This window comes from Lontra canadensis, unplaced genomic scaffold, assembly GCF_010015895.1.
Source record: "Lontra canadensis isolate GAN:19392208 unplaced genomic scaffold, GSC_riverotter_1.0 scaffold11, whole genome shotgun sequence".
Lineage (NCBI taxonomy): Eukaryota > Metazoa > Chordata > Mammalia > Carnivora > Mustelidae > Lontra > Lontra canadensis.
This window is the reverse complement of record NW_022631005.1, coordinates 25,306,164-25,332,511: the sequence shown is the minus strand read 5'-3', so window position 1 is coordinate 25,332,511 and position 26,348 is coordinate 25,306,164. Positions and strand designations below refer to the sequence as shown.

The following is a 26,348-nucleotide window of genomic DNA, read 5'->3' as shown; positions in this document are numbered from 1 at the left end:
GTCTCTCTGCTAATGGCAGGACCTGGATTTGTTCCCGGTTCTAAAACATACCAGCCTGCCTCCTCTCTGGCCTCCTAAATACCTCTCAGGTTACTGAACCATGAACTCTGTAAAAACAGCAACAGCCTTTTCCTGGTTAGGTATTCAGTTTTCACTGTTAACAGCACTGGCCCATGATTTCTCAGAGCTGAGTCTTTACTTAACAGACAAAAGATCAGAGCACAAAGGTTAAAAAAAAAAAAAAATTCAGCCACTCACTCAGAAACCAAGGGTAAATATATGTCAGAGGTTAAGTGACAGAGATTATGTCCATGCTGGCAAGCTTCTTTATGACTTTGTACTGGTGTAGGACTTTTATAACCATCTCAAAGCTATGAACAATGATATACTTGATTACACGAAAACTAAAACATGCAGGGGATACATTATATACAAATACAAACTAGGAAAAAATACTATCACAAAGGGTTAACCTCTCTAATGTATAAAGAGTGCTTAGCAATCTCTAAGAAAAAGGCCAAAAATCTGACAGAAAAATGGGCAAAGGACAATTAGAAAATGATAATGAATGTTTTTTAATGTTATTAATTTGAGACTGAGAGAAAGAGCATGCATGCATGGGGGTGGGGAGAGGGAGAAGCAGACTCCCCACTAAGCAGGGAGCCCGATGCAGGGCTCTATCCCAGGATCCTGAGATCATAACCTAACCCGAAGGCAGCCGCTTAACCAACTGACCCACCCAGGCACCCCAATAATGAATAAAGGACTTGCATTCAGAATATATTGAGAATTTCTACAACTCTGTAAGAAAACAGATGACGCAGTTTTTTAAAAATGAGCAGATCTGAACATTTCACCAAACAAGACATACGACTAGCAAATAAGCCCGTGAAAAATGACCAACATCCTCAGTCAACACGGAAATAGAAATCAAAACCACTATGAGATACTCCCATGTCCACACAAGAACCACTAAAATTAAAGACATAAGACAAGCTGCGGTAAAGATGTAGAGCGATAAGAGTTCTCATATACTGCTAGTGGGAATGAGTGTATATATATATATCACTTCATAAACAGATCGGACATTCCTTATAAATGTAGACTTACCATAGGACTCAGGAATTCATTGGTGTTTACCAAGAGAAACAAAAGCTTCTGTCCACACAGAAACTTGGAAACCAGTATTCTAAGCTACTATTTTCATAGTGTCAAAAAACTGAAAACAACCCAAATGTCCAACAACCGGTAAATGGAGAAACTGTGATGTAGCCGTACAGTGGAACACTACTCAGCAGTGAAAAAGAATCAACTACCAACATATTCAGCAAGAGTGGGACGGCGCCACAAAAGCATTATGCTATGTGAAAGAAAGCAGACACAAGCAATTAAATAATTCATTATTTCACTTATACCACATTCTAGAAAAGGAAAACTATGCTGACAGAAAGCACATCAGTGGTTAGGGAGACTTCAGAAGTGCATGATGGAACTTCTTAGATTGACAGAATACTTCATATTTTCATGGTGTTGGTAGTTCTGTGACTCCATGCATTAAGGGGTGCCTGAGCGGCTCAGTCAGTTAAGTGTCTGACTCTTGGTTTCAGCTCAGGTCACGCTTTCAGGGTTCTGAGATCAAGCCCCCACCAGGCTCTACGCTCAGCGTTAAATCTGCTTGTCCCTCCCCCTCTGCTCCTCTGCCCACTCTCTGCTCCACGTGTGTTCTCTCTCTCCCTCTCCAATAAATAAATAAAATCTCTCTTTTTAAGATTTTATTTATTTATTTGGCAGACAGAGAGCACAGTAGGCAGAGCAGCAGGCAGACGGAGAGGGAGAAGCAGGGTCCCCACTGAGCAGGGAGCCCAATGCGGGGCTCAATCCCAAAACCCAGGGATCATGACCTGAGCCTAAATCAAGAGCTGGATGATTAACCACTGAGCCACACAGGCGCCCCAATAAATTAAAATCTTTTTTTAAAAACTTGCCAAATGGTACAGGTGAATTTTACTGTATGTACACTGTATTTCAATAAAACTAATTTTTTTTATAAAGCAATTTATCTCAGGAATCCTTAGGTGACAATTACTGATATTTACATAATTTAGCTTATGTACATAAAATACATAACATACATAATGTCCATGATCATAATCTGAGGCTAAAGACAGAGATCAAAGCACAGTCATTATGAAGATTAAATCAAATGCTTACAGAGGCCGGGTGGGAACATGGGCCCAAAGGGTCTGACTTCAAGTCTCATGAATTTCCTACTGATGTATTTGTACGGTCTGAGTGAGTCAACACTCCTTTCTATAGACTTATCTCAAGTGTCTCCTCCTCTCGTAACTATTTCCTGACAGTTCATACTCTATGAATTGACAATTGCACTCCACGCCCCCTCGCTCTGGACCAGGTTCACGTGTGTCTGGTGACATGGCCTTGCACATGCTTCCTACATTGTTTCTCCTAGGAGCTCACTAAGAGGAGAGATCCTTTCTCATCCACCTCAGTATCTATCCTTGAGGCAATAAAATATGTGTATGATATGACCCCACACCAATCAGAGTGGCTAGTATCAAAAAGAAGAAAGCAAGCATTGGCGAGGATGTGGAGGAAAAGGAACCGTCCTGCCCTGTGAGTGGGAAAGCACACTACAGCAGCCTCTGTGGAAAACAGTACGGAGGGTCCTCAAGAAACTAAAAACAGAGCTACCCTATAATTCAGTAATTCAACTACCAGGTATTTACCCAAAGAAAACAAAAATACTAATTCAAAAAGATACGTGCATCCCTCGTTTTATTTTAGCATTATTTACAACAGTCAAGAAATGGAAGCAACCTCCATATCCACTGAGAGATGAATGGACGAAGAAGGTGTAGTATATATCCTGGGATATAATGGACTTTATATAAGTAGTGGTATAAATACTGGAATATAGTGATATATTTACTGCACTCTAATGCACACCCATAAAAAAAGAAGGAAATTTGGTCATTTGCCACAACACAGATGAGCCTAGAGGGCACTGTGCTAAGTGAAATAAGACAGAGAAAGACAAATACTATATGACTTCACTTGTATGTGGCATCTTACAAAACAATAATAGTAAGAAACAGACTCATAGATACATAAAACAAATTAGTGGGAGCCAAAGGGAAGGGGAATGGAGACAAATGGGCAAAAGAGGTGAAGGGGATTATGAGGTCCAACCTTCCAGTTATAAAATAAGGAAGTCGTAAGAATGAAAAGTTCAGCATATGAAAAACAGTAATATTGTAGTAACACTGTATGGTGACAGAGGGCGGCTACATTTACTGTGATGAGCATTTGTAATGTAGGTAATTGCTGAATCACTATATTGTATACCTGAAATTAATATTATATGTCAACTATACTTTGATTAAAAATTTTTTAAAAACATTTGTGATGTGAACTACCGTACTATGCAGAGGGATGGCAAAATCATAATCAGCAAAGTCTTTCACAAGCCATTTTATGGAAGACAGAGAAGTGTTTATCCACCAGGCCACCGTCACCCTAACCCTCGGGGAACGTCAGTGCAGAGAGTTGAAAGCCTAACTCAATAAAGTTACTCTGAGGGTGGAGGGGATGCAGAGAGGAGAGGCTGACCAATTCGCTAGGCTGGCTGGTTCTCTAATGATCAAACGGGATGCTGGAATATACCTTGGAATGGGGAGAACCACCACCCCGGGAGTGTTCTTGAGCACCAGCTGTTTACCTGGGCTGCTGGAGGGCAACAAGAGGTCAGTGAGGGCAAGAATGAACGAAGCGAAGACTGACCCTCACACTCATGCTCCCAGAGGCCAGACAAACATGAGCTGGATCCACTCTCTGCCAGCCAGGGGAACATAGAGGCCTGATGGCGACAACACTCAGCACACCCATCTCCAGGGTTGCTGAGCTCCTCCTGCCCTGTGGGTGACGGCCCATGACCCCTCAACCCAAACCTCACGACAGTTTAGAAGCCACCTTGGCCTGTCCTGAACATGGCCTCTACCTTCCAGACCACCCAAAAGAAACGCAACACAAATCACTCAAAGAGGAATTCCAAGGACCTGACAGACCACTATGGTACAAAAAGCTTTCCACCTCCAGCTCACTGGTCTGCACCAAGACTAACTGTCTTACCTAAGAGACCAAGTCACTGAGACACACCCTCACCATCACCTTGGCCAGCCCCCCAAATCTGGCCCACGACCAGATGAGAGAGAACACACCTTCTGTACACACATGAAGTGGTCTTAAAATCAGAGCACTGGAACTGGAAAAGGACTCAGAGACCATCTAATCCATATTGCAGGTGGGGAAACTGAGGCTTAGAAACAGCAGGTGGGGGGCGCCTGGGTGGCTCAGTGGGTTAAAGCCTCTGCCTTCGGCTCAGGTCATGATCCCAGGGTCCTGGGATCGAGTCCCGCATCAAGCTCTCTGCTCAAAGGGGAGCCTGCTTCCTCCTCTCTCTCTCTGCCTGCCTCTCTGCCTACTTGTGATCTGTGTCTGTCAAATAAATAAATAAAATCTTTAAAAAAAAAAAAAAAGAAAGAAAGAAACAGCAGGTGGCTCCCCCAAAGACATCAGAGAAACAGTAGCAGAGCTCAGAGCTCCCAACCGTGCTCTCTGCCTCTCCCTGGGCAGCCAGACACTATCAACCTCTTCCAATTCTCTAAGCCCAGGCTGGAGTGCGGTGAAAGCCATACAGCTAGTTTGAGGATTCAAAGCAATTAGGGGAGAGCTGGTAAGTTCTGACCTGAGGGAGGATCCCAGGGCTGATGTGTGATATCAGGTGTTGCACAAAGCTCAGGAGAATTTGGTCTGCCAGATCTGGACGTCGGGCAGCTCCTCTTCAGGAAAACACAGGGCCCCCTGCACTGCCCCACACTGTCTGCTGACGTGGCAGATGATGGTCACCATGACCTGCTATACACTGAAAAGATGATCTTTTTCACCTCTTTGCAGTAAGCCAAACCCAACCAAACCAACTGGATGGAGCTGACCCCTCTGCCCTCAGATTTACCACTCTCCCTTTCTCCCCCGCTGCTCCAGCCCCCAGCCTCTGCCCTTGTCCTCTAACACACTGAACATGCTCCTACCACAGGACGTTTGCTCATGCTGCTCCTTCTCATTCTTCACTAGCATTGTACCTGTATTCAGACATCACCTGCTCAGTGAGGTGGTCCTTGACTGTAATCATGTAATCGCTGTATTCCCATCCCCTGATCTTTTGTTTAAAATAGCACTTTTCGCATTCAAACACATGTGTGGCTATTTACATTTAAAATTAACAAAACTGAAAACTCAGCTCCTCCTTTGACTAGCCACATTTCAAGCGCTCAAGAGCCACATGTGGCCATCGGTTATTTGTCATGCTGGAGAGTGCAGATTTAGAACATTTCCATCATCACAGAAAGTTTGATTTGGAAACAAGCAGGTTATTCTCTCTGAACTGGGATAAAGCAGTAAGTGGCTAGAAGGTGGTCAAGACAAGTGTCGTACATGCACAGGTAAAGATCATGATCTGGCAAATGGTCAAAAGAGGCAGTTAGGCATAGCATCATCCCTGAGTTCACCGAAAAAAAAAACCAAAAACAAAAACAAAAAAAAACCCAAAAAACAAACAAACAAACAAAACCCACAGTGCTAAAATTCATCATGATTGACTAACACCTTGCCTCAAAAAGGCACCCAGGGATTCGATTTTTTGTTTGCTTGTTTTCATTTTTATCATATTTTACTGTGGTATAATTAACACAGGGTAAGAGGCACAGCTTTCAGACCTTTGATGTGATGAATTCTGCCGATGGTAACAGCCATTTAACCAACCCCCAAACCCAATACAGAACATTTCCCTTACCTTGGAAGGTTCCTTTGCACCCTTTCTCTACCCTCTGCAACCGCTTTCGCAGGGCAGTCACCAGAGAGTCCTTTAGTCTACTCCTGCATTCTATCCAAACAGAGCCAGGCTGTATAGACGGTTCAGCCCGGTGTCTTTGTCGACAGGTGCCGCTGGGCACACATCGTGGGTTGCAGGTACCAAGCGTGTTCTGTACCACCGATGTATAGTGATCACTTTCCCAGCCCTCCCTGTGACTTTTTTTTTTTAATTCACTCTAAATGCCTCCTGTTTTGACACCAGGCCTTTTTCATTAAGGTCCCCAAAGGATATGGGCGGTTGACAATGCCAGGAGCAGGTGAAGAAACAGGAAGGAAGCCAGTGGGGTCTGATCCCCTCCCCTGACACAGAAGACCATCTGCCATCAAGAGAGCTATACCAGCAGGTCAAAATACCAGAGTGAAATGAGTGCCGGTGGACAAGCTGCCAGAACCATCTCGCCCAACAGCCTCTAAAAAGGCCAGCCCAGTCACTGTCCAAGATCTTGGCCGTCAGGATGGCCCAACGCAGCCTTCCAACCCCTTCCACCTGCTAGGCTCAAACAAGTCCACCTGCTCTCCCAGTTTGTTCCACAAATCTGGATGTTGTAGTCCTGATCCCCAGTGATGGCACCGAAGGGTTGGCCTTTAGGAGCCGATTGGGTCCAGAGTGTGCCGTCCCCATGAATGGGATTAGTGCCATCTGTAAGCCAGGAAGAGTACTCTCACCGGACACCACACCTGCTGGCATCTTGCTCTCAGACTGGCCCGCATCCAGAATGGTGAGAAATAAAGGTCTGTGGGTTAAGCCACCCAGTCTACGATACTCTGTGCCTGCAGCCAGACACGCTAAGACATCCCCCATCACTCCCACCAGGATCCTTTACCCCAAAACGCAGGTGTGATGTCAGTTAACAGCTGTCAGCCAAAGTCAGCTTCACATGGATTCACACGATCACGTAAAATGGACAACCCGTGTTTCTGGCTGCTCACCAGCCGGTAGCAGTTTCTAACGCTGTGACACTGAGTTTTCCATCCTTCCTGCAACCACCCCTATTTTTCCATACAGCCTCACCTCACAGCAATTTTATTCATGGTGTTGTTGCTCACAGGAAAACCTTTTTGTAGACATGATTTTTTTTTCAGTACCACTTGTCACCTCCTACTTTAAGCTTATTCCTTTATCATAGGTGATAGTAGTAGTCGCAAAGCCGAGGTCACAGTGAACTGTGGTCACGAAGAAGACAGGGGCTGTGTCTGTAAATCCAACCCGCCCATTCCCCCAAGACCAACAGTTTCCCTTTTCATAAGATGTGTGACAGCATGTGGGGACACAGGGAGGCTCACTTGCTTATGCTTGCAAAAAAAAGGTGTCTTTGCTTTCCTAATGAGGACAAATTTCAAATCATTCTGACACTACATGTGTTACAGAATCACCCAGGGAAATGCTAGTGCTGGCGGAATAATAAATGTGTATTGATTTATGGCCCCAGGTGAAATTAAAAGTCACTCTCATTCTCAGATCTTTTCATCACCCCACCTTCAGCAGATGAGAAAAACTGGCAGATGTGGAGGAAATCACACCAAAGAGGAGCCCTCAATTTTCTCCCAGTTATTAAATTATATCGACAAATTGCCACAGATTCACATTGAAGGACTATGTGATTTTCGAATTAGCATCGAACTACTTTGATATGAGGAGGGTCAAGACAACTGGCGTTCAGAGAATCGAGCAAGAGGCCAGGAGGTTTTGCAGCCGGTGGACGTGGCCTCACTGGTGGGCCTTACAGACAGACTGGACGGCCCTGGTCCCTTGTGACTTCTGGACAGAGTAGTCGAGCTGACTGTTGAGGCCCTGTGGTCTAGTTAAGGGAGCAGGTGCCGGGCTACACGGGCACCACAGAACTGAAAGCGCCAGGGTCACGAGACGCTGTAGAAGAAGGCAAGATGGTGTCAACTGATGCACTGTGACCGCCTCAGGGACAAGGGAGCACTTTCAAGTGCTTGGCTGCCATGCCAAGACGAAGCCTGGCTTCTGTCACATGAGGCCTCAGTCTGACTGCTATTTTCTGATGTGGGAGACGAAAGCAAGGCTCTCAGGGGGACATGCGCTCTAAGCCCTGAACTCTGACTGCCATGGGATCGGAACGGAGCCTTGCTGGCTGGATGCTGTGACCATGGGATGTTGAAAGGAAAGGACACCTGCAGGGTTCCCTAAAATGTGAACAAAGCCTGACAACCCCTGCGCTAAGCCCTCCTGACACAGAGATACCGAAGCACGGAAACAGCTCTATTCCGCAAAGGAAGTACAATCGCCAGGCTGCCTGCTTCTCCCCCTCTGCTGTTACGAAGGACATGCCATTGAGTATCACACAAACACCCTGTTCCAAATATCAAAATAAAGAGGTCCTTCCATAACAGGCCTAACAATACAAGCAGGACTACTACGAATGCCCACTAGAGACAAGGCTCTTGTCCAAAGCCTTAATGAACAATTTCATCTTGTTTTAAACACAAGCATCTCAAGATTCCTGCTGTAGAAATTATGACCACAACGGAAAGGGTCAGGTCACATAGCTGGTCAGGGTCACAGAAGGCATTCAAGCCCCCAGAGATCCAACCTAAACTCTCCTCCACTTCACACCTAGGAATGTGTAGGTCAATCTTCCTCCAAAGTTGCCTGATGACCCTAACTCTCAATTTTGATTCAATAAAAGAAAAAGAACAGATAATTCACAATGCTCAGAAAATTGCTCTCTGTATTCGACAATGCCTTAAAAATCAGAAGAGATTCCAACTTAAGATACTGCAGGGGACACACAGAGACAGGTTTTATAAGACCCACTACATGGCAACACAGGGATTGTTGGTTTGGGGGGAGGGGTTGGGTTCTTTTTGTTGTTGTTTTGGGTTTTTTTTTGTTTTTTAAGCAGGAACCGACAAGGACAAAGAAAACAAGAACAACAGCCACAAAACTGTGTGAGCTGGGAAAGTAGACAGAAGAGTGGCACGTGCCTGAAAGTTGCAAACACTGGTAGAATCTTAGGGCAGAGGGTGAAGTCCAGAAGCTACGCATCAGAACCCTGAAGGCTTAGGAATCAATGCCACGAGGCAATCCTGGAAGAGGAGTGCAAGAGGGAAGACTGAAAGGAGGAGGATTGATTGACCATGTCCCCTCCCCCGCGGTCCAGTGCACTAACGCTGTTCCCCAACAGGCAAGCATGCCTCTGGACCACAGAGAGCCAAATAAAGTGTGTCTCTGCACCAGGCACCTCGTGCCGCCGCTGAACACAGAGGTCACTGCATTGAAAAGAAGAGGGATTAAGGGAATTTACCTACTATCCTGCCAAACTGACTAACCCAGAAGAACAGAGAAAATGACTTGAAGTGCATAAAATAAAATATAAAGTCTTATAAAAGAAACCAATTATATTGGTATGCACCTCATAAGATATAAAAAACTACACTTTAATAAGTGCTTCTAAATGAGTGTATTAAATAGCACAATGGATCAATTAAGGACAGTAATGTAGTGATAAGCACAAAAAATATTTAGAGATACCTGCCAAAACTGATCTTAGACAATATCTGATTTTCACTGGTGACAAAGTTACAAGGACTCTAATATTACCAACTGTGGTTTATTGCCTGATTTTATGATGGAAGAAAAGGTGAAGTTTAAGATAAAGTTTAAATGAAAATAAAGACATGATTTTGTTCTAATTAAAGTTCCTGGATACTCTAAATACCTAATCCAAGGGGCCAAAAACCAGGTTAAAATCTCCTGCCCTAGCATTAAGATATTTCAGGAGTCTCACCCGCACACAATCATAAATATATTTTTCTTAAATATTATCAGACAGACAATAATCACCGGACTTTGGGGAAACCAGAACACTGAGGGCAAATGGAACATCTTATAAGCTTCCAGACAGGGAAAAAAAGATTTTAAAAGATAACAACAAGGGGGCACCTGGGTGGCTCAGTTGGTTGAGCATCTGCCTTTGGCTCAGGTCAAGATTCTAAGCCTGGGATCCAGCCCTGCATCAGGCCCTCTGCTAAGCCTGCTTCTCCCCCTCACTTTGCCCCTCTCCCTGCTTATGCTCTCTGTCAAATAAATAATTTTTTTTAATTCAACAATAAAAACTGGTTATTAGACTAGCATTAAACTTCCAAAAAGCAACACTGGAAATGAGAAGACAGTGGATTAATGCCTCATCAACTCCTTTCCATCCAGGCAAGCTACCAAATAAAGTGTGAGGATAGAACAGCAACATTTTCAGACATTAAAGTCTCAAAAAATTTTGCTTTCCTTATGTGTGTTCTTAGAAAGCTACTTAAAAAGGTGCTCTTCCAGAAGAGTAGCATAAATCATGAAAGACAACAACGTGGGATCCAGTAAGATACAATCCAAGAGAAAAATAAAATGAATCCCCAGAATCACAATGAATGAGATCTCAAGATGTGCACATAAGTGCGACTGTGTGTAATTTATAATCCATTTTCATTTTATGAGTATATGGGCACCTACAATGTATAATGCAGGAAAGAACAAAACCAATCATACAAGACTACAAGGCTCTGCTATGAAGAGCATTTGCCATCATCATCATAATAATGCTGACTATTGATCTAAACAAAATACCAATGCAAATGTACAGGGGGTGGGGGGTGGGGGGACCAGGCAATGGGGGACGGTTAAAGAGCCAACCAGAGGAGGGAGTCAAGAAATCATGCTTGTAATTGACAAAGTCAGAAGGAGCGACATATGCATGTTACTTAGAGATGCCAAGGTTGAAAGTTATCGATGGCTGCCTCTAGAGTAGGGGTTATTTTTTGTAATGACCCTTGTAGAATAACAGGCCATTTAAATCATAAACATGCATGACTTGGATAAAAATCAAAACTCAACATAAAGAAAATACTTCAAGGCAGTAATTTGTGAGTACATTAGTCAGAGGAAGAGAACCAGGAGGAGACCAATAGTAGGAGAGACACTGCAAGGAACTGACTCGTGTGACCGTGGGGGACTGGCAGGGCAAGCCTGAGATAACCCCCCCCACACCCATCAAGAAGGGCAGACTGGGACGCAGGCACCTGCTGAAGTTGTTCTCCCTGGGTAGAACTTCTTCCTCAGGGAAGCCTCAGCTCTGCTCTTAAAGCCTTTCCACTGGCTGGATCAAGCCCACTCAGATTAGTGAGGATCATCTCCTTTACTGAAAATCAACGGATGATAGCTGCTAATCACTTGCATGAAACTCCTTCCCAGCAACACTAGGTTAGCATTGGATTGAAGAGCTGGAGACAGAGAAACCTGACACGGCACTGGGTAGCACACTCCCGCTCCCCGCCTGCTCTGTCTGATGGTTGCCCTACGAGCTCTCACTTGTGGTTCAGTCACTGGAGAATCTGGTCGGCTTCTCACACGTATACATAGCAGTGCTCCATCAGAGGTCCCGATGTGCGGAACACACTTCTCTGCATAAACTATTTTCGCCAGCTCCTTCCATAAATGACTATTCTATATTAGTATAAAAACACAACGGGGGGGGGGAACACCAACAGCAAAAACTGAAAAAGAAAAAATTAAAAAACATAAAACTCACTTACCCACCCTCAAAACTAAGTGTGAACAAAATAGCAGGAACTACTAAAGATGAGAGCCGAATGAAATAGAAAGCAAATCAACGTGATCCACAAAATCAAATGCAGCTTTTCTAAGGAGATGAATAAACTTCTGGCACCCGAGATTAAGAGACAAAGAGCGAGAGTACAAATAAACACCAGCAATAAAACAGGGCATGTAAGCACAGATGGATCCAAGATTTTAAACCTTCTATAGGGCACCTGGATGGCTCAGTGGGTTAAGCCGCTGCCTTCGGCTCCGGTCATGATCTCAGGGTCCTGGGATCGAGCCCCGCTTCCCTCCCTCTCTCTCTGCCTGCCTTTCTGCCTACTTGTGATCTCTGTCTGTCAAACAAATAAATAAAATCTTTTTAAAAATCTTATGTAAATAATATAAGCAACTTCAATGCGGTACATTTGAAAGCCTAGATAAACGGGCAATTTCTAGAAAAATATGTTTTGAAAATTGTTGCCAAACAACAACTATAAAAATGAGTCGGCAGGGGGAAAAAAATCAGTCATAGGGTTGGTAATTATAACAGAAGTAAGAAAACACCAGTTTCAGTACAAAGTGCTGAGCACTTTTTTTAAAATGCTTTTTACATGCATGAACTGGGCTGATCCTTACAACTCTGCAGGGTGGGTACTAAGGTTATGTTTCTTATACATTTTTCTTTTTTTAAGATTTTATTGACTTATTTGACAGAGAGAGATCACAAGGAGACAGAGAGGCAGGCAGAGAGAGAGGAGGAAGCAGGCTCCCTGCCAAGCAGAGAGCCCGATGCGGAACTCGATCCCAGAACCCTGAGATCATGACCAGGGCCCAAGGCAGAGGCTTTAACCCACTGAGCCACCCAGGCGCCCCTCTTATACATATTTTAGAGAGGAAAACTGAAGCCAAAGAGGCGAGGTAACTTGTCCACGGGTCACCGCTAATGCACCGAGGCTATCTGGCTCTAGAGTTCACGATCTTAACAGAGAACATACCGCCTCTCCAAAAGGCAACAGGCTCAATTTTGCAGGCAAGTTCTACTAAAAATTAAAGGAACAAAAAGTTCCTACATTACTACAAGTATTCCAGGGCACAGAAAAAGAACAGAAAAGCTAACGTAACTTCATAACAATACGTAACTCATTAAACGTTGTGTGAAAGGGCAGGTGCTTTAGACTAACGTCACTTATGAGCAGAGATGCAAAAATCCTAAATGAAATAGTAAGTGAAAATGAGCTATGAATTAAAAGATTAACACTTTCTGGCCAAATAGGGTTTATTCCAAGAATTCAAGGATGTCTCAATATTAGACTATTAATTCAAAATATTAACCTCTCAAAGGAAAATATATACAGAAATAGTACCCCAAATTCAACATTTATTTGTGATTTTAAAAAATACCTCTCAGCAAACAAAAAGTTGAATAGTCACTCCAAAAATCAGCAGCCAACTATTCAATATTGTATTGAAGAACTTGGCTAATAAATAAGAAAAAAAGGAAACTATCAGAATTGGAAAGGAGCTGCCATTATATATAATATATCCAAAATAATCAACTAACAAAACAAAAATCGGAAGATCATTATTCAAATAACATTAGTTTTACGCAGTAATAATACAGAAAATGAAATATTAACCCGTAAGATAGCAAGAAAGTTCACAAAATATAAAGGAATAATCTTAATAAAAATGTATCAAATTCTGATGGAAAACAAACTTTCACTCTAGGACATGAAGACTTTATGGAGAGGGCTGCCTGGGTGGCTCAGTGGATTAAGCCTCTGCCTTCAGCTCAGGTCATGATCTCAGGGTCCTGGGATGGAGTCCTCTCTGCTAGGCAGGGAGCCTGCTTCCTCCTATCTTTCTCTCTCTCTCTCTCTCTCTCTCTCTACTTGTGATCTCTCTCTGTCAAATAAATAAAATCTTAAAAAAAAAAAAAAAGACTTTATGGAGAAAGAGGAAATGGAAGGGAGGATTTCTTACTGGGTTGTTGATCATATTATTATCAAACTGTTCTTTATATATTCTGGATAGAGTCTTTTGTCTGATAGAGAAGTGTTGTCCATGCGGTCTTATCATTTTCCTATATGGTGTTTTGGAAGAGCAAAGGTTTTTGATTTTGATAAACTCTAATTTTCAATGGTTCATGGTTTTTTAATGGTTCATGGTTTTTGTGGCATACCTAAGAAACTGTGCCTATCCCATAATCACTAAGATTTCCTCCTTTGTTTTCTTGTAGAAGTTTTATTAGAGTTTTTGATTTTACACTGGGCTTGTGATCCCTTCCGGGTTAACTTCTGTGTGATGGCTGATGTCCATTTCTGTCCAGACAGCTGTCCCATTTCTCCAGCAGCATTTACTGACAAAACTTTTCTTCCCACCACTGAGCTGCCTCCACACCTTTGTCGAAACCAGCTAACAAGATATGATACGTGTGGATCTATTTCTGGACTCTCTATTCTCCTTGAACTCATTGGAGCCAATAAGAATCCATTTCATGGGACGCCTGGGTGGCTCAGTTGGTTGGACAACTGCCTTCGGCCTAGGTCATGATCCCGGAGTCCCAGAATCGAGTCCCGCATCGGGCTCCCAGCTCCACGGGGAGTCTGCTTCTCTTTCTGCCCTTCTCCTCACTCATGTTCTCTCTCACTGTCTCTCTCTCAAATAAATAAATAAAATCTTTTTTAAAAAAAAAGAAAAAGAATCCATTTCATGAGTGTTTCATTTCTTCTCTTTAGAAGCCTGTAGGTCCCTGTCTATAGGACGAATGAAGAAGTCAGTCCTCCTGAGGCAATGGAATTATTCTGTCTGACGTAACAAGACTGGGACATGAATGATGTCTGATACCATGAATTTCTGCCCTTCTTTCTACAGTGCTGAGATGTTGGCAGAAGAGATGTTGAGGACCCTGAATGTGTGTGATTTTTTTTAAGTATTTGATAATACAAATAAAATAAAATAAAATTTAGAGTTGCACTTGCGAACCTGTCATACTGGAGATGAGTATCTCTACTGCCAATGGTGGATCCAGAAATTATAGATAGATAATTGCACAAGAAAGATCCTATCACATGACACAACCTGAGCGAGGAACAGTATCCATGAAGGCACTTCCTAAAAGCCTGGGCTTCCAGAACTAAAGGTCCTCCAACTTCCTTAGAAACAACTTCTTCAGGGGCGCATGGGTGGTTCAGTGGGTTAAGCCTCTGCCTCCAACTCAGGTCATGATCTCAGAGTCCTGCGATAGAGCCCCGCATCAGGCTCTCTGCTCTCTGCTTCCTCCTCTCTCTCTGCCTGCCTCTCTGCCTACTTGTGATCTCTCTCTCTCTCTCTGTCAAATAAATTAATAAAATCTTAAAATAGAAATAAATAAATAAATAAATAAATAAATAAAAAGAAACTTCTTCAGTCCAACATCAGCCAACATTTATTCAATAGTTATACATTAAGCATTAACATCATTAAGAAACATTAAGAAACATTTTTGTTTCTTAACAATCTTACAAAGAAAGTGCCATCACTTTTGCCACTTTAAAAACAAAGAAACTGAGGCAGAGAAAGGGTCAACCACCTACCCAGAATGTTCTAGTTAGAAACTGGCAGACTTGGGATCTCTGTCTCTGACTCCAACCCCCACTTCCTTAGCCGCAAGACTGCACTCACTCAGGACTGAGGGAACCTTCTGAAACTCCCTCCTGTGGATGAGACACCTGCCTCAGGTGACCTGAGGCTGACAAGCTCACGGGTGGGCAGCAGTTGTTCGAAGCCAGTCACCTGGTCCCAAACCTTTACTGCTGGCCCCACCTCACTCCCTCATTTCCTTCTGCTCAACATTTGCCTCAAAAGGGACACCTCGAAGAATGGGCTTGAAAGACTACCAGGGGAAGGCTGGGGGGAGGCAGGGTTTGAAACTGAGGCAACAGGAAGAATAAGAAGGAAGGGATGGCTATCTCCAGAGAGACAGCTTTCAGGAGCACAGGAAGCTAAAGGTGAGGAGGAAGGGCTGGAAAGAAAATGCCTGGGGACAAAGTGCAGGCAGGGAGTAACTAAAGATGTCATAAAGAGAGGGAATGAGGGTGGAAATGAGATTTCTAAGGAGGTGGGCAAGGAGGGAGCTCAAAGGGCTAAAGGTGGGAAGGGGAGAAGCCCTGAGAGAGAGGGAAGGATGAGAGGAGACTGAAAACAGAGGTGTGGGAAGAAGACTGGCCAACCTGGCTCCATCCTCTGCATCAGGCAGAGACTCACTGAGAGCATAACAACGAGCGGCTGAAGAGCGCAGAAAGAACCCCTACTAGCCCAAGATACATCGCAGGGTTGAATGCTGAACAGTTTGCAGTAATCACAGATTGTTGCACAAGGAGCCTACAGCACTACCCAGTCTGGGCTGGGAACAGATCAAATCCCACAAATCAAAAGCCTACAAATCCAAGAATCTGTCACTTCTGCAAGTAGGAAGACCCTTGGGGAAAGTTCTTGGCTGTGACCTTGCTAGTACAACCCTAAAATATCCTTTACAAGAGAGTCGTAGCTCCAGTTTTGTTCTTAAGAGTGAAATCCCCTCTGAGGTTCTTGCTGGAACACCACTGACATCACAGGCTGTGCAGAGCCAGCCCAACCTTCAAGCGTGGCACACACCCAGCAACACTTGTTGCATCGATGGAGCGGTGAAAGCGGCCACCACACCAGGACCAGAGAAAGGGAACAGAGCAGGAAAATGAGCAACTGAGAGGGTTTCCCTTTTATTGCTAGAAGTTCCTTTGTTCTGGCAGGTGGGCTGGCATCTGAGGAGCTTAACAGAGAGATGGTCAAGGGGAGGCCTGGAAGACAACCTTGTTAGCCAAGGAAGAATCAAAATTATGCCAAGCAACGATTTCTGACCTATGACACAAAGTTGTTTTTCCCTTCTTCCTTTGCCTCTATAAGGACCTATTTAGCCAGAGCATTTCCATCCAGTTAAACAATAATTTTGTTGTTTAAAACTTAAACTGTCCCTGCCCCCTTCCCCCCAGGGAACTTACTTAAAAACAATTCCCAGAAACCAGTCCCAGGTAACAAAGCCCAAATACAAGGGTGGGTCAGGCCAGATGGAGACATCTGGTCAGTGGGGGGAGGATGCCTACTGTCTCCCTAGTTACCAAAGAGTATGGGCCCTGCCCTTTGGGCACCTTTTGGGCACCAATTCTGACCAAGGTGATAGGCTAGGCTGGTTCAAATATCTACTAGGGTAAATTGTAATTCAATTGGTCACTTATGTGTGACCTAACATGACTGTGCAGCTTTCTCTGTGTGTTACAATTTCATTGGCTGCCTGTGCATGGCCAGGCCCAACCACATGACCTTTGCCCTTAAAAGCTAGTCTGTGAAGCAGAGAGGTCGCCCTCTCTGTAAGAGGCGCGGCCCCAAATGTTCGGTCTGATTCTTGATGCTTGGCGCCGAATAAAGCTTTGCTTGACCTTCACTTTATATCAGTCTCGCTCCTTTCATCACAGACCCATCATTGGGGGACCTAACAGCCCCCTCCTCTTTTGCATTTTTCTAAATTCCTTCCTCCCTAACCAGGGATACTGGTGTACACAGGAAACAGAGATCAGAGAGAGAGAGGAAAGGAACAGCTCCTATGAGAAGCCAAGGGCTTTGCAGGGTGAGAAAACTCTAGTCACTATTGCTACTTGACTTTGAATCCCCAGTGCCTAGACAGAGGGTCTAGGGATTAGTAGACATTCAAGTGATAGCATTTATTATCATCAACATACAGCCATATATTATTTACAGCCAATCTGTAGTTATCATTTTAATTACAACTCTAATCACTATTGCCACTGCATGACCACGGAAGGAGGTTGGATGCAGACAGTGGCCAAGAGCGCCAGCTGAAGAAGTCTTGATCTACTACAGGCAGGAGAAGCTAATGAGCTGGTCCGACCAAACAGGAAACTGACAGGATGCTCACGGGCAAGAATGGGACTTCTATGGCCTTGGTATCAGAACCAAGTTCATCTCCCTCTTTTGTAAGGCATGACAGTTTATAGAGCATTTCCACATTCACAACATCATTCAACTCTCCGTCTCTACCGTGATTTGCTACCAGTCACACACTCGATGAGTGGCGAGGTAGCCTTGGAGGTCAGGTCTTCTGACAGCGTGTTGATGTTCTCCCAAAGGCTGGCCCAAGACTGGCCAGGGCTACCTGAAACAAGAGAGGGAGTTCTAGCCAGCCACAGGGGAGAGCAGGAGCCAAGTAAAAGGGATGAGGGGCCCAGTCTGAAATTACCTCAGGCCACCACCTGGGGTGACACTAATCAGAGATTCAGAAATATCAAAATTCAGAATGTTAAGGGCAGCCATCACAGTAGCATTGTCTTTTAATGTTTTTTTTTAAGATTTAATTATTTATTTATTTGTTTATTTAATAGAGAGAGAGAGAGAGAGAGAGAGATCACAAGTAGACGGCAGGGGCGGGGTGGGGGGACAAGCTGCCGAGCAAAGAGCCCGATGTGGGGCTCAATCCCAGGACCCTGAGATCATGACCTGAGCTGAAGGCAGAGGCCCAACCCACTGAGCCACCCAGGTGCCCCCTGATTGTTATTTTAAATACACAGCTCACTTGATCCTTATCCTAAACCTCTGATATAGTATTAGCTCCATTTTACATATGAGGAAGCACAGGGTCAGGGAGGCTAAGCAACTGGCCTGTGCTGGTCTCCTGGGTAAGAAGAAGCAGAGATAGGACCCCTGCCTCCAGCAGCCTGCAGGTCCACATCCACATACCTTCCTCCATGCCAAGCAGCTTCCTTAAAGCACTTCCTTCCATGTGATTCCGTGTATCCCATGACTCCCCTCCTTCCATACTTGTCCTGTGGCATCCTCCATCACTTCTTGGTTAACCTGCCTGCAGGGCTCTCAAGGGACAATGTGCACAGAGAAGAGTAAGGGATGGAGGTAGCAGGAGTAGCCAGAAAAGCCAGGGATGGGACCCGCTGGGGCCCTGGGCATCTTCGCTAGGACAGCCCTAGCAGCAACCCCTCTGAGCATGAGAACCCAGAAGGGCCAAACCTGAGAAGCTCAAGAACAGGACCATACATGCCCAAGAGTACCAGCAGCCGAGACAGCCCTGGACCAGGAGACACGAGGCTCTGCCGGCAGCCAGCTGACCACCCCAGGAAGATCAGTCCAGCTTCAGAGCCTCCATATCCCACCAAAAGGAGACACATGCCACCTGTCCCTTCTTACCTAAGCAGGGTGTGGCAGGGGTGAAAAGAAGAAGAGGACCATGTTCTTCTCAAAGCAACCCACAGATATAAGGCAACCACTACACTTGAGGCATTGCCCACTCTCGCCGACTTCTAGAACCACTGTTCACACAGAGTTTCTGAGAAGGCTCTTCTAGAACCAGATTCATGACCCGATGAATTCATGATCCAATGCGATCATGTGCAGCCTGCGTGGAACAGACTTACACCATTTAGTCATGAAGCCCTTGCAGCAGACGGCATGGATTCTGTGCTGGGGCCCCAGCTGGCCTGGCTTCTCCAGCACGACACCAATGGCCTGGTGACCCCGCCACGGCTCAGAGTCACTGTACTTTGTGACTGGGAAATTCCAAACTGCAGAGCTTTCGTATTCAAAGCGTATACATCCTTGCAATGATTCTCACTCTGAAAAGGGTGCAGCTACCTTAAAAAGAAAGCCACCCGGAAACAGGCCCGGGGTTAAGAAAATGCTGCTTCTGACAAGCCCACAGTAAAAACAACTTGATAAAAATCATACCTATAAAGGCAGCTCTGCGTCCACAATGCGGCTATTATAAGTAACACTGCAGTAAGCAGAGGGGTGCACATAGCCTTTTGGCTTTGTGTTTTAGCATCCTTCAGGTAAATACCCAGCCATGTGATTACGGTTTTTAGCTTTTTGAGGAACTTCCACGATGTTTTCCACACTGGCTGCACCAGCTTGCATTCCCGCCAGGATTCCTCCAAGTGTCCACCGACTGATAAATGGATAAAGAGGTTGTGGTGTGTATATACAGTGGAATATTACTCAGCCATCAAAAAGAATGAAATCTTGCCATTTGCAATGACATGGATAGAGGTAGAGAGTATAATGCTAAGCGAAATACATCCGCCAAAGACAAATACTGTATGATTTCACTCGTGTGGAATTTAAAAAAAAAAAAAAAACAACAAATGGACAAAGGAAAAGAGACAAAGCAAGAAACAGACTCTTAACTATAGACAACAAACTAATGGATACCAGAGGGGAGGTAGCTGGGGGATGGGTGAAATAGGTCATGGGGAAAAAGGAGTGCACTTGTGAGGAGCACCAGGTGACGTATGGAAGTGCTGAATCACTACATTTTACACCTGAAACTAATCTAACACTGTATGTTAACTACACTGGAATAAATTTTTTTAAAAAAAAGGCATTTCCACAACTGAGGGCAAGGGCAAGGCTGTAACTTGGACGGAAATTCATGCCATCCCGGCCCTGAAGACCAGTCTCCCTGGTTTCAACCACCACAGGCATACTTTATTTGATCTATATGAAATTGCCTACCCACTCCCAACCAGGGCTTTCAAAAATGTTTAATGAGTTGCCAATTTATTCCACATTAAACAGAAGCTTTTCTACTGGCTCTTGAAAACTTCGTTGAGAGCCCTGGGTTCACAGCCCTGCACAGCAACTCTGCCTGGCACCACTAGAGGGCGGGCCTCTCCTCCAGGCACAGGCTTGCCACAGACAACTCTGGCACTTGAGCTTCTCCTGCTTTCTGGACTGGCTTCTATGAGCAGCTGATTACATCCGATCTAAATTACAGCCTAATTTAGATATGGACAATCGCTGGTGCTGAATGACCACAAGCCAGGGACTGGGGGTCTGGTGATGGCCCGTGGGCTCCCCCAAACGTCAAGAGCGGAGAGTGGGAAGCCAAAGACTCGGGATGGAAACACAGTCTGCAACCACTTGGCAGCCTTTACCGGGGCCCCCTGTGCCACTCAGCTGATCAGAAGGACTTCTCTCTGGAGACAGGAGCTCGCGTACCTTTGTTATCTTTCCATAATGCTGAAGACAGAAAAACAAACGATAAAACCACCTTAATCTTTTCTCCAGGGTTCTGAGGGGATGACCATAAATGGGTCTGATTTTTAAATCCCACACCAGGACTGATAAAAGATGCAGTGGGCATGAGTTCTCTAAGGACAGGGCCAGTCTGGGGGGAAATCATGGAGCTCTTCACCCTCTCGGAACCCCACGTGGGACAGGGCATCAGACATTTTCATCCTGGTGTGGCATTTCAGTTGGTGAGTTTCTTCCTTTAGGGGCATTGCACTGCAAGGTGTGAGACTATTTCCAGTAAAAATGGTTCCACCATCAGGAGAAAGACAAGGAGGGACCCTGCAAAGGACCATGAGCACAGCCGTCCGTTCCTTATCACAGTAGCCCTGCTGCAAATTAATTTTTAATGCCAAATGAATGAACGTGTCAATGAGTCTGGTGCTGAAAATTCCCACCGATAAACATTTCTTAGAGTGGAGGCATATTTCCATCCCATGTAAGATGCAGTTACCTGACTGACATCTTAATTAATCATACTTACTGCTAAGATTCAGGTTCTGACAGAATGGAACATAAGCTACCATGTTTGGTGGAGGAAAAGGATGGAAAAGTCTGGGATCCCAGGCCAGAGGGAGATCACAGTGATGAGGGGAGGGTGAGGCATCGCAATCATGAGACTAAGAACACAGAGTAGTAAACCGTACCGTTCCCGCCCTCCGCTAGCTCTGCTTCCAGCTCAGGCTGAAAGCCGTGGGTGGGTATCCATCCTCCCTCGCTTTCACCGAGATATTAGAGAATAAGCCTCTGGTCAGCTGTGACGACAAATAATGAAGATCCTGGTGAGTTATTAAAGGACCAGCTCTGATCTCAATTTCAGTTGGGGGGTGGGGTGGCAACTTAAAGCAGCCACTTCCGTAGCTCTCCTAAACGCAGTATCAAGTCCCACTTCATTTTAATCTTCCCCAGGAACACACGTAATATCTCACCCAGGAAGGACTAACGTACATTTTTCTAAAAGTGAAATGAATGGTCTAAGAATTTAGGCCTGGCGTTAGATGGTGCATGAAGTCAAACTCAAATCAAATCACATCCTAAAAGAAGAGCCCATATTTTTGCATTTAAATCGCTATGTAACTTGTATACAGAGAATCATCGTAACAGCAGGATCTCCATTTTTTGGTAAGTCAGCTGCCTTCTATGAAGATAACCTGATAGGAGACATTAAATCCCTTCCCCACCCCCCGCCAGCATTCCTAAGAGGAAACAAAAGGAATCAGAGTGCAGGTAATAGCTCTCACCCAAAGAACAAAGCAATCAAAGACACATTTTAATATGAAATTATGCCCTCCAGTTTCCACATCCAAATGCCAGTTCTGCCCCCAAAATCCAATGTGAATGGATTTATGCAAGGTGCAAAAGAGAAAAATTATTATTACAATAATCATGGACTAGACAAAGAACAACAGATGTAAACAGCACAGATTGGATCACTCTGCTATATAAAAACATCCCATTTCTTTTCACACAGAAAACACCTTGCTTTAAAAATAGTCAAAATGCCTAAGGAGAGAGACACAGAACCCAGAACCTAGTACCACCTCAACTACGTGAAGTTTTTTCCTCTTGCCCAGGGCTTCACTCTGCCAAGTCATTCACACTCTTCAGTGAGTCCTTCTGGCCTCCTACAGTGCTGTTTATTTTCTCTCCACCTGCCCTACTTGCTCCAGTAAATCCTTTGTGAGAGGTAACACAGGAGGCTAGTACCCGCAGGAAAAGCTGTTCCGGAGAAAGGGCCTTACCACTTCTGGCAGCAGCCTAGTTGAGAGGTCATGGATGGCTTTGACCACTATACATATGGATGACAGAAGGAATATCACCCCCAAGATGACACAGGCTCTGCAAAGAAACAAAACATTGAGAATCTTAACTGGGAGAAGTCTGCTCCGCTTGTTTACACAATAATGCAACCCAACCGTAATTCGCCACATGCCCACCATGACCAACCCCCAACCCCACCCCCACCCCCATCTCAGAAGTGATACTGAATCATCTCTCGGATCCCGGCCAATTTATCAGCAAAACCAACCCCAAAGGAAAAGGGCTCACCATCCTAGATGATCTCAGAGCATCCTATGAATGCTGGCATGGGAAGAATTTCAAGGACAGTAAATCCATCCCTTCGGCCTGGCAACATAATATGCCCGTTCACCTCCAGCTGGAGGGTTCAGAGTTTAATAGCCAAGAGTGAAGGTTCTGGCCTGAGACATCCCAAGCTCTATCATTTAATATGCTTGATCTTGGTCAAGCTACTGAATTTCTTTTAGCTTCACCTGTCAAATGGAAATAATATTTCCCACCTGAAGATGAAAATGAGCATCCAAATAAATAAATAAGTAAGTAACCCATTGATGTGGGCCTAAACAAAGCAAAAGTCCCTTCTGGATGTCTCTTCCTGATATGACGTGATAGACACCACTGTATTTTCCCAAAGACTGGAAGGAAGAATGATTTGGTAACAACAAAAGGTAGAGTGTTTATGCCAAGAGGAAGCAATTCTTTAAAAAGAAAGGAGAGGAGGGAAGGAAGAATGAGTTCAACCGAGATACCAGCACAGGAGGCAGCAGGAAGAGGAGGAGGGGGGTGTGGGGCAGGGGTTGGTAGGACATCTCGGGGAGCTCAGGATGTAGGAGCTTTCTCTGGTAAACCAGACACAACAATGTGCAGGAGAAGCAAAGATGAAAAATGAAAATAAATATGAGGAAATGATGGTAGTAATACAGGAGTCAAAACACCAAATGAAAACCAAAATAGAGAAAAAATGAACGATTACCATTAGCTCTAGGTCATTCCTATCCCAACCTGATGTCCCCATCACTTGGCAGCCTCCTGAGCCCTTTTTTCTCTCACCTATCAAATCATTTTTCATTGTCCATCTTGGATTCCCTTCTCTGGGTAACAGAACAACCCAAAATTGCCCACATAACTTTGAAGTAACACCTACTTAATTAGAATCCTAATGAGCCCATGGACAGACATGCTCCCCCAAACCTCAAAGTCAGAAATAAGCAGGTAAATAAGGCTGCTTGGAGCCCAGTCATTAGGCTTCTAATGCATACTCTAATTGTAGGTTTTAGTCTTTCAAAAACAGACAGAAAGAAAGGATCATCACAGATTAGTGCATAACATAAAATATAGAGATTGTAGGAAAAATAATGAATGGGCTGGGGATCTTGAGCAAGAAAGGACCCGGACTCATGCACAATAATGAGTGATCCGCCATGACTGCCGTACATCCCCAGAATGAGCCTGGGTTGGGGGACACACAGGCTCAAGGAGGAGATAAGATAATTCAGGCAGTAAGTACTCACTAAGGCAGAGGCAGGAGGGAAGAACACTAACATGAGGCACTAAGCCTGGGGCTGGTAATCCCAGTCCTGGCAGGGCTATAGGGCAAAAGGGGCTGCAGCCAGGAGGGGCATCATGAGGGAATGAGGTCCATCTACTGGAGGCCCTTTAGTGATGAGATAGTTGAGCAAAGCTGAAGAATCCTGGGGATCAGGGGATCAGTGCTCCCAAGGCACTGGCCCCCAAGACCCAGCTGTGCCCATGGGGAAGCAAGCTATGGGCCACTGTGACCAGCACTTGAAATAACCACTCCGACCTGCACACTCTGGGGAGGGGGGGTCCCATTTACAGAAAAAGAGCCTCAAGTCAGGATAAGCCTCCAATGTAAGTTGAGCTTTTCTCCATTGAAAAAATTTCTGAGCATTTGCCACAGACTAATTCCCTCTTTCAGATCAAGTCAACCACCACCTCAGTGCTTCTCAACCCAGGAGCAAACTGCACTCACCCGGGGAGTTTTCTGAACAGTCGCCCAGGGACCACACCAATTCAACTGTATCAGAATCTCGGGGCTGTGAACCCAAGCATCTGCATTTGTGTCAAAGCTCCAAAGCAATTCCCAGAGGCACTGGAGTTGACAATCCCACACCTAGACCCAGCTGGGGCCCTACTGTGGTCACCACAGCTGGTGAGGAAGGAAGAGGTCTAATGTTCCCTACGAGATGTGCAGTGTATTTTTTTACCAAGCAGTTTTCTCTCTCTGAGACACAGGTAGGGCAGCCACCACTTGGGTGCTAGACCTTCTACAGACAATTTGTACAACATCCTCTGGGAGCCTTCATTTCCATACTTCCCTGGGGCCGGGGAAAGAAACAAAGCCAACAGGGATGCTGCAGGAACCCATTTTTTCCAGATAACTGCAGAAACACCACTATAATGCACCAAGAGTGGATCTGAATTTTGTTTACATTTCTTAAGGAGACAAAAAAGATGCAATGGTCCTTCCATACTATCTTGCTCATGTATCTTGAAGGAAAATTACACTACAAATCCCTTAAGGTCAAGAACCCTATTTTTCCATCTCGGTATCTACTGGAGCACAGAGCAGATGCCCCATATGCATCTGGAGAACAGATGTATTTGCTAACTGCTTCGGTAATTACTAGATAATTTCTAAATGTTCCCCCCACGGAGTTTAAGGGGGCATCAGCCACTTACCAATACAAGGGGAAGGACACTCCTAATACTTTAGCCAAAATGCCTATTGAATAGCCCACCTTATAAAACCACTCCAAAATGTAATGAAAATAGAAAGAAATTGATGCTTTGGTTTATTAAAGTTGAATTTTACACAAGTATAATCATATTTTCTTCAGCAACATACCTGTGAATACGCTCAAAAATGTTGTAAAGCCCTGTTTTCATCTTCTTTTAAATGTGCTGCAAATTCAGACACCATAGTCACCCTTCCTTCACCACTGCTGGGAGCTTGCATGTCAAAGCTGCTCCCCCAGCCTAAACTGGCTATTATTAGCAGAGGGTGTGATGCTATTTTTTAACATTTTATTAATAATATATTGTGTTTACACAGCAGCTTTGTCCTCAGGCACTCAAAGATCTGCACAGCCGTGCATAAATGCCGTGGAGGCCACTCACCGGATCGCAGTTTCTGTTTTTCTGCTGTTTTACAAGCTGGGAAGGAAAGAGGTGTGTTCCATAAACACAAATGGTCATAATGGGGACGTCAAGGATTAGGAGGCTTGTCCAAGGTCACCCAAGGAGTTTGAGGTCCACTTAGAAACACAACCCAATCTCTTGACTCCCTCCCAGCAGCCAGCCCCAGTCAACCACCTGGCCATTCAAAGACTCTTGGCACCCACATCGCACCCTCACACGGCCACCACCCTGGGACTGTGGTGGCCTCCAGAAGGCAGGCAAGATTTGGGTCAGAAGCCAACACTACAAATACTGCTTCTTTCTGTCACAGTGTGCACTTCCTAGTTTAGGAGGGAGCAGAAGGGGGAGCAATGGAGGATCGCTGCCCCATCAGCATGTCACGTGGACCTCACCAGGAGAGGCTGACCTGGCCAGGAAATGGCAATGTGTCCATGGGCCTGACAGCACCGAGCAGCCAGGTCACTGGAATGAATGCAAATTCCTTCTCTCTCCTGCCCAAACCCCAGCGGAGAAAAACACTGAGTCAGAAAGAGACAAATGCAAGGCCTCCAGCAACATAATCCCCCAAATGAACACCAAGTGAAGTTGAATTGGAACTCCCACAGGACCACCAGCTGTCCAAGAGTGGTCCACAGAACAGCAGCATCAGCATCACCTGGGAACTTGTTAGAACAGCCAATTTTTGAGTCCACCCCAGATCTGCTGAATCAGAAACTCTGGGGATGGGGCCCAGTAATCTGTATTTTAATAAGCCCTTTCTGTGTTTCTGATG

At 44.9% G+C, this 26,348-nt stretch overlaps 1 protein-coding gene across 1 annotated transcript in view; it reads right to left on the bottom strand.

The window, feature by feature from the left end:
* Window positions 1-26,348, bottom strand: part of TMEM163 (transmembrane protein 163) — a 226,646-nt gene that overhangs the window by 18,907 nt on the left and 181,391 nt on the right. Inside the window, exon 5 of the mRNA XM_032856181.1 lies at window positions 22,357-22,453. Coding sequence (XP_032712072.1) covers window positions 22,357-22,453 — 97 coding nt within the window. The remainder of the gene's footprint in view (window positions 1-22,356; window positions 22,454-26,348) is intronic.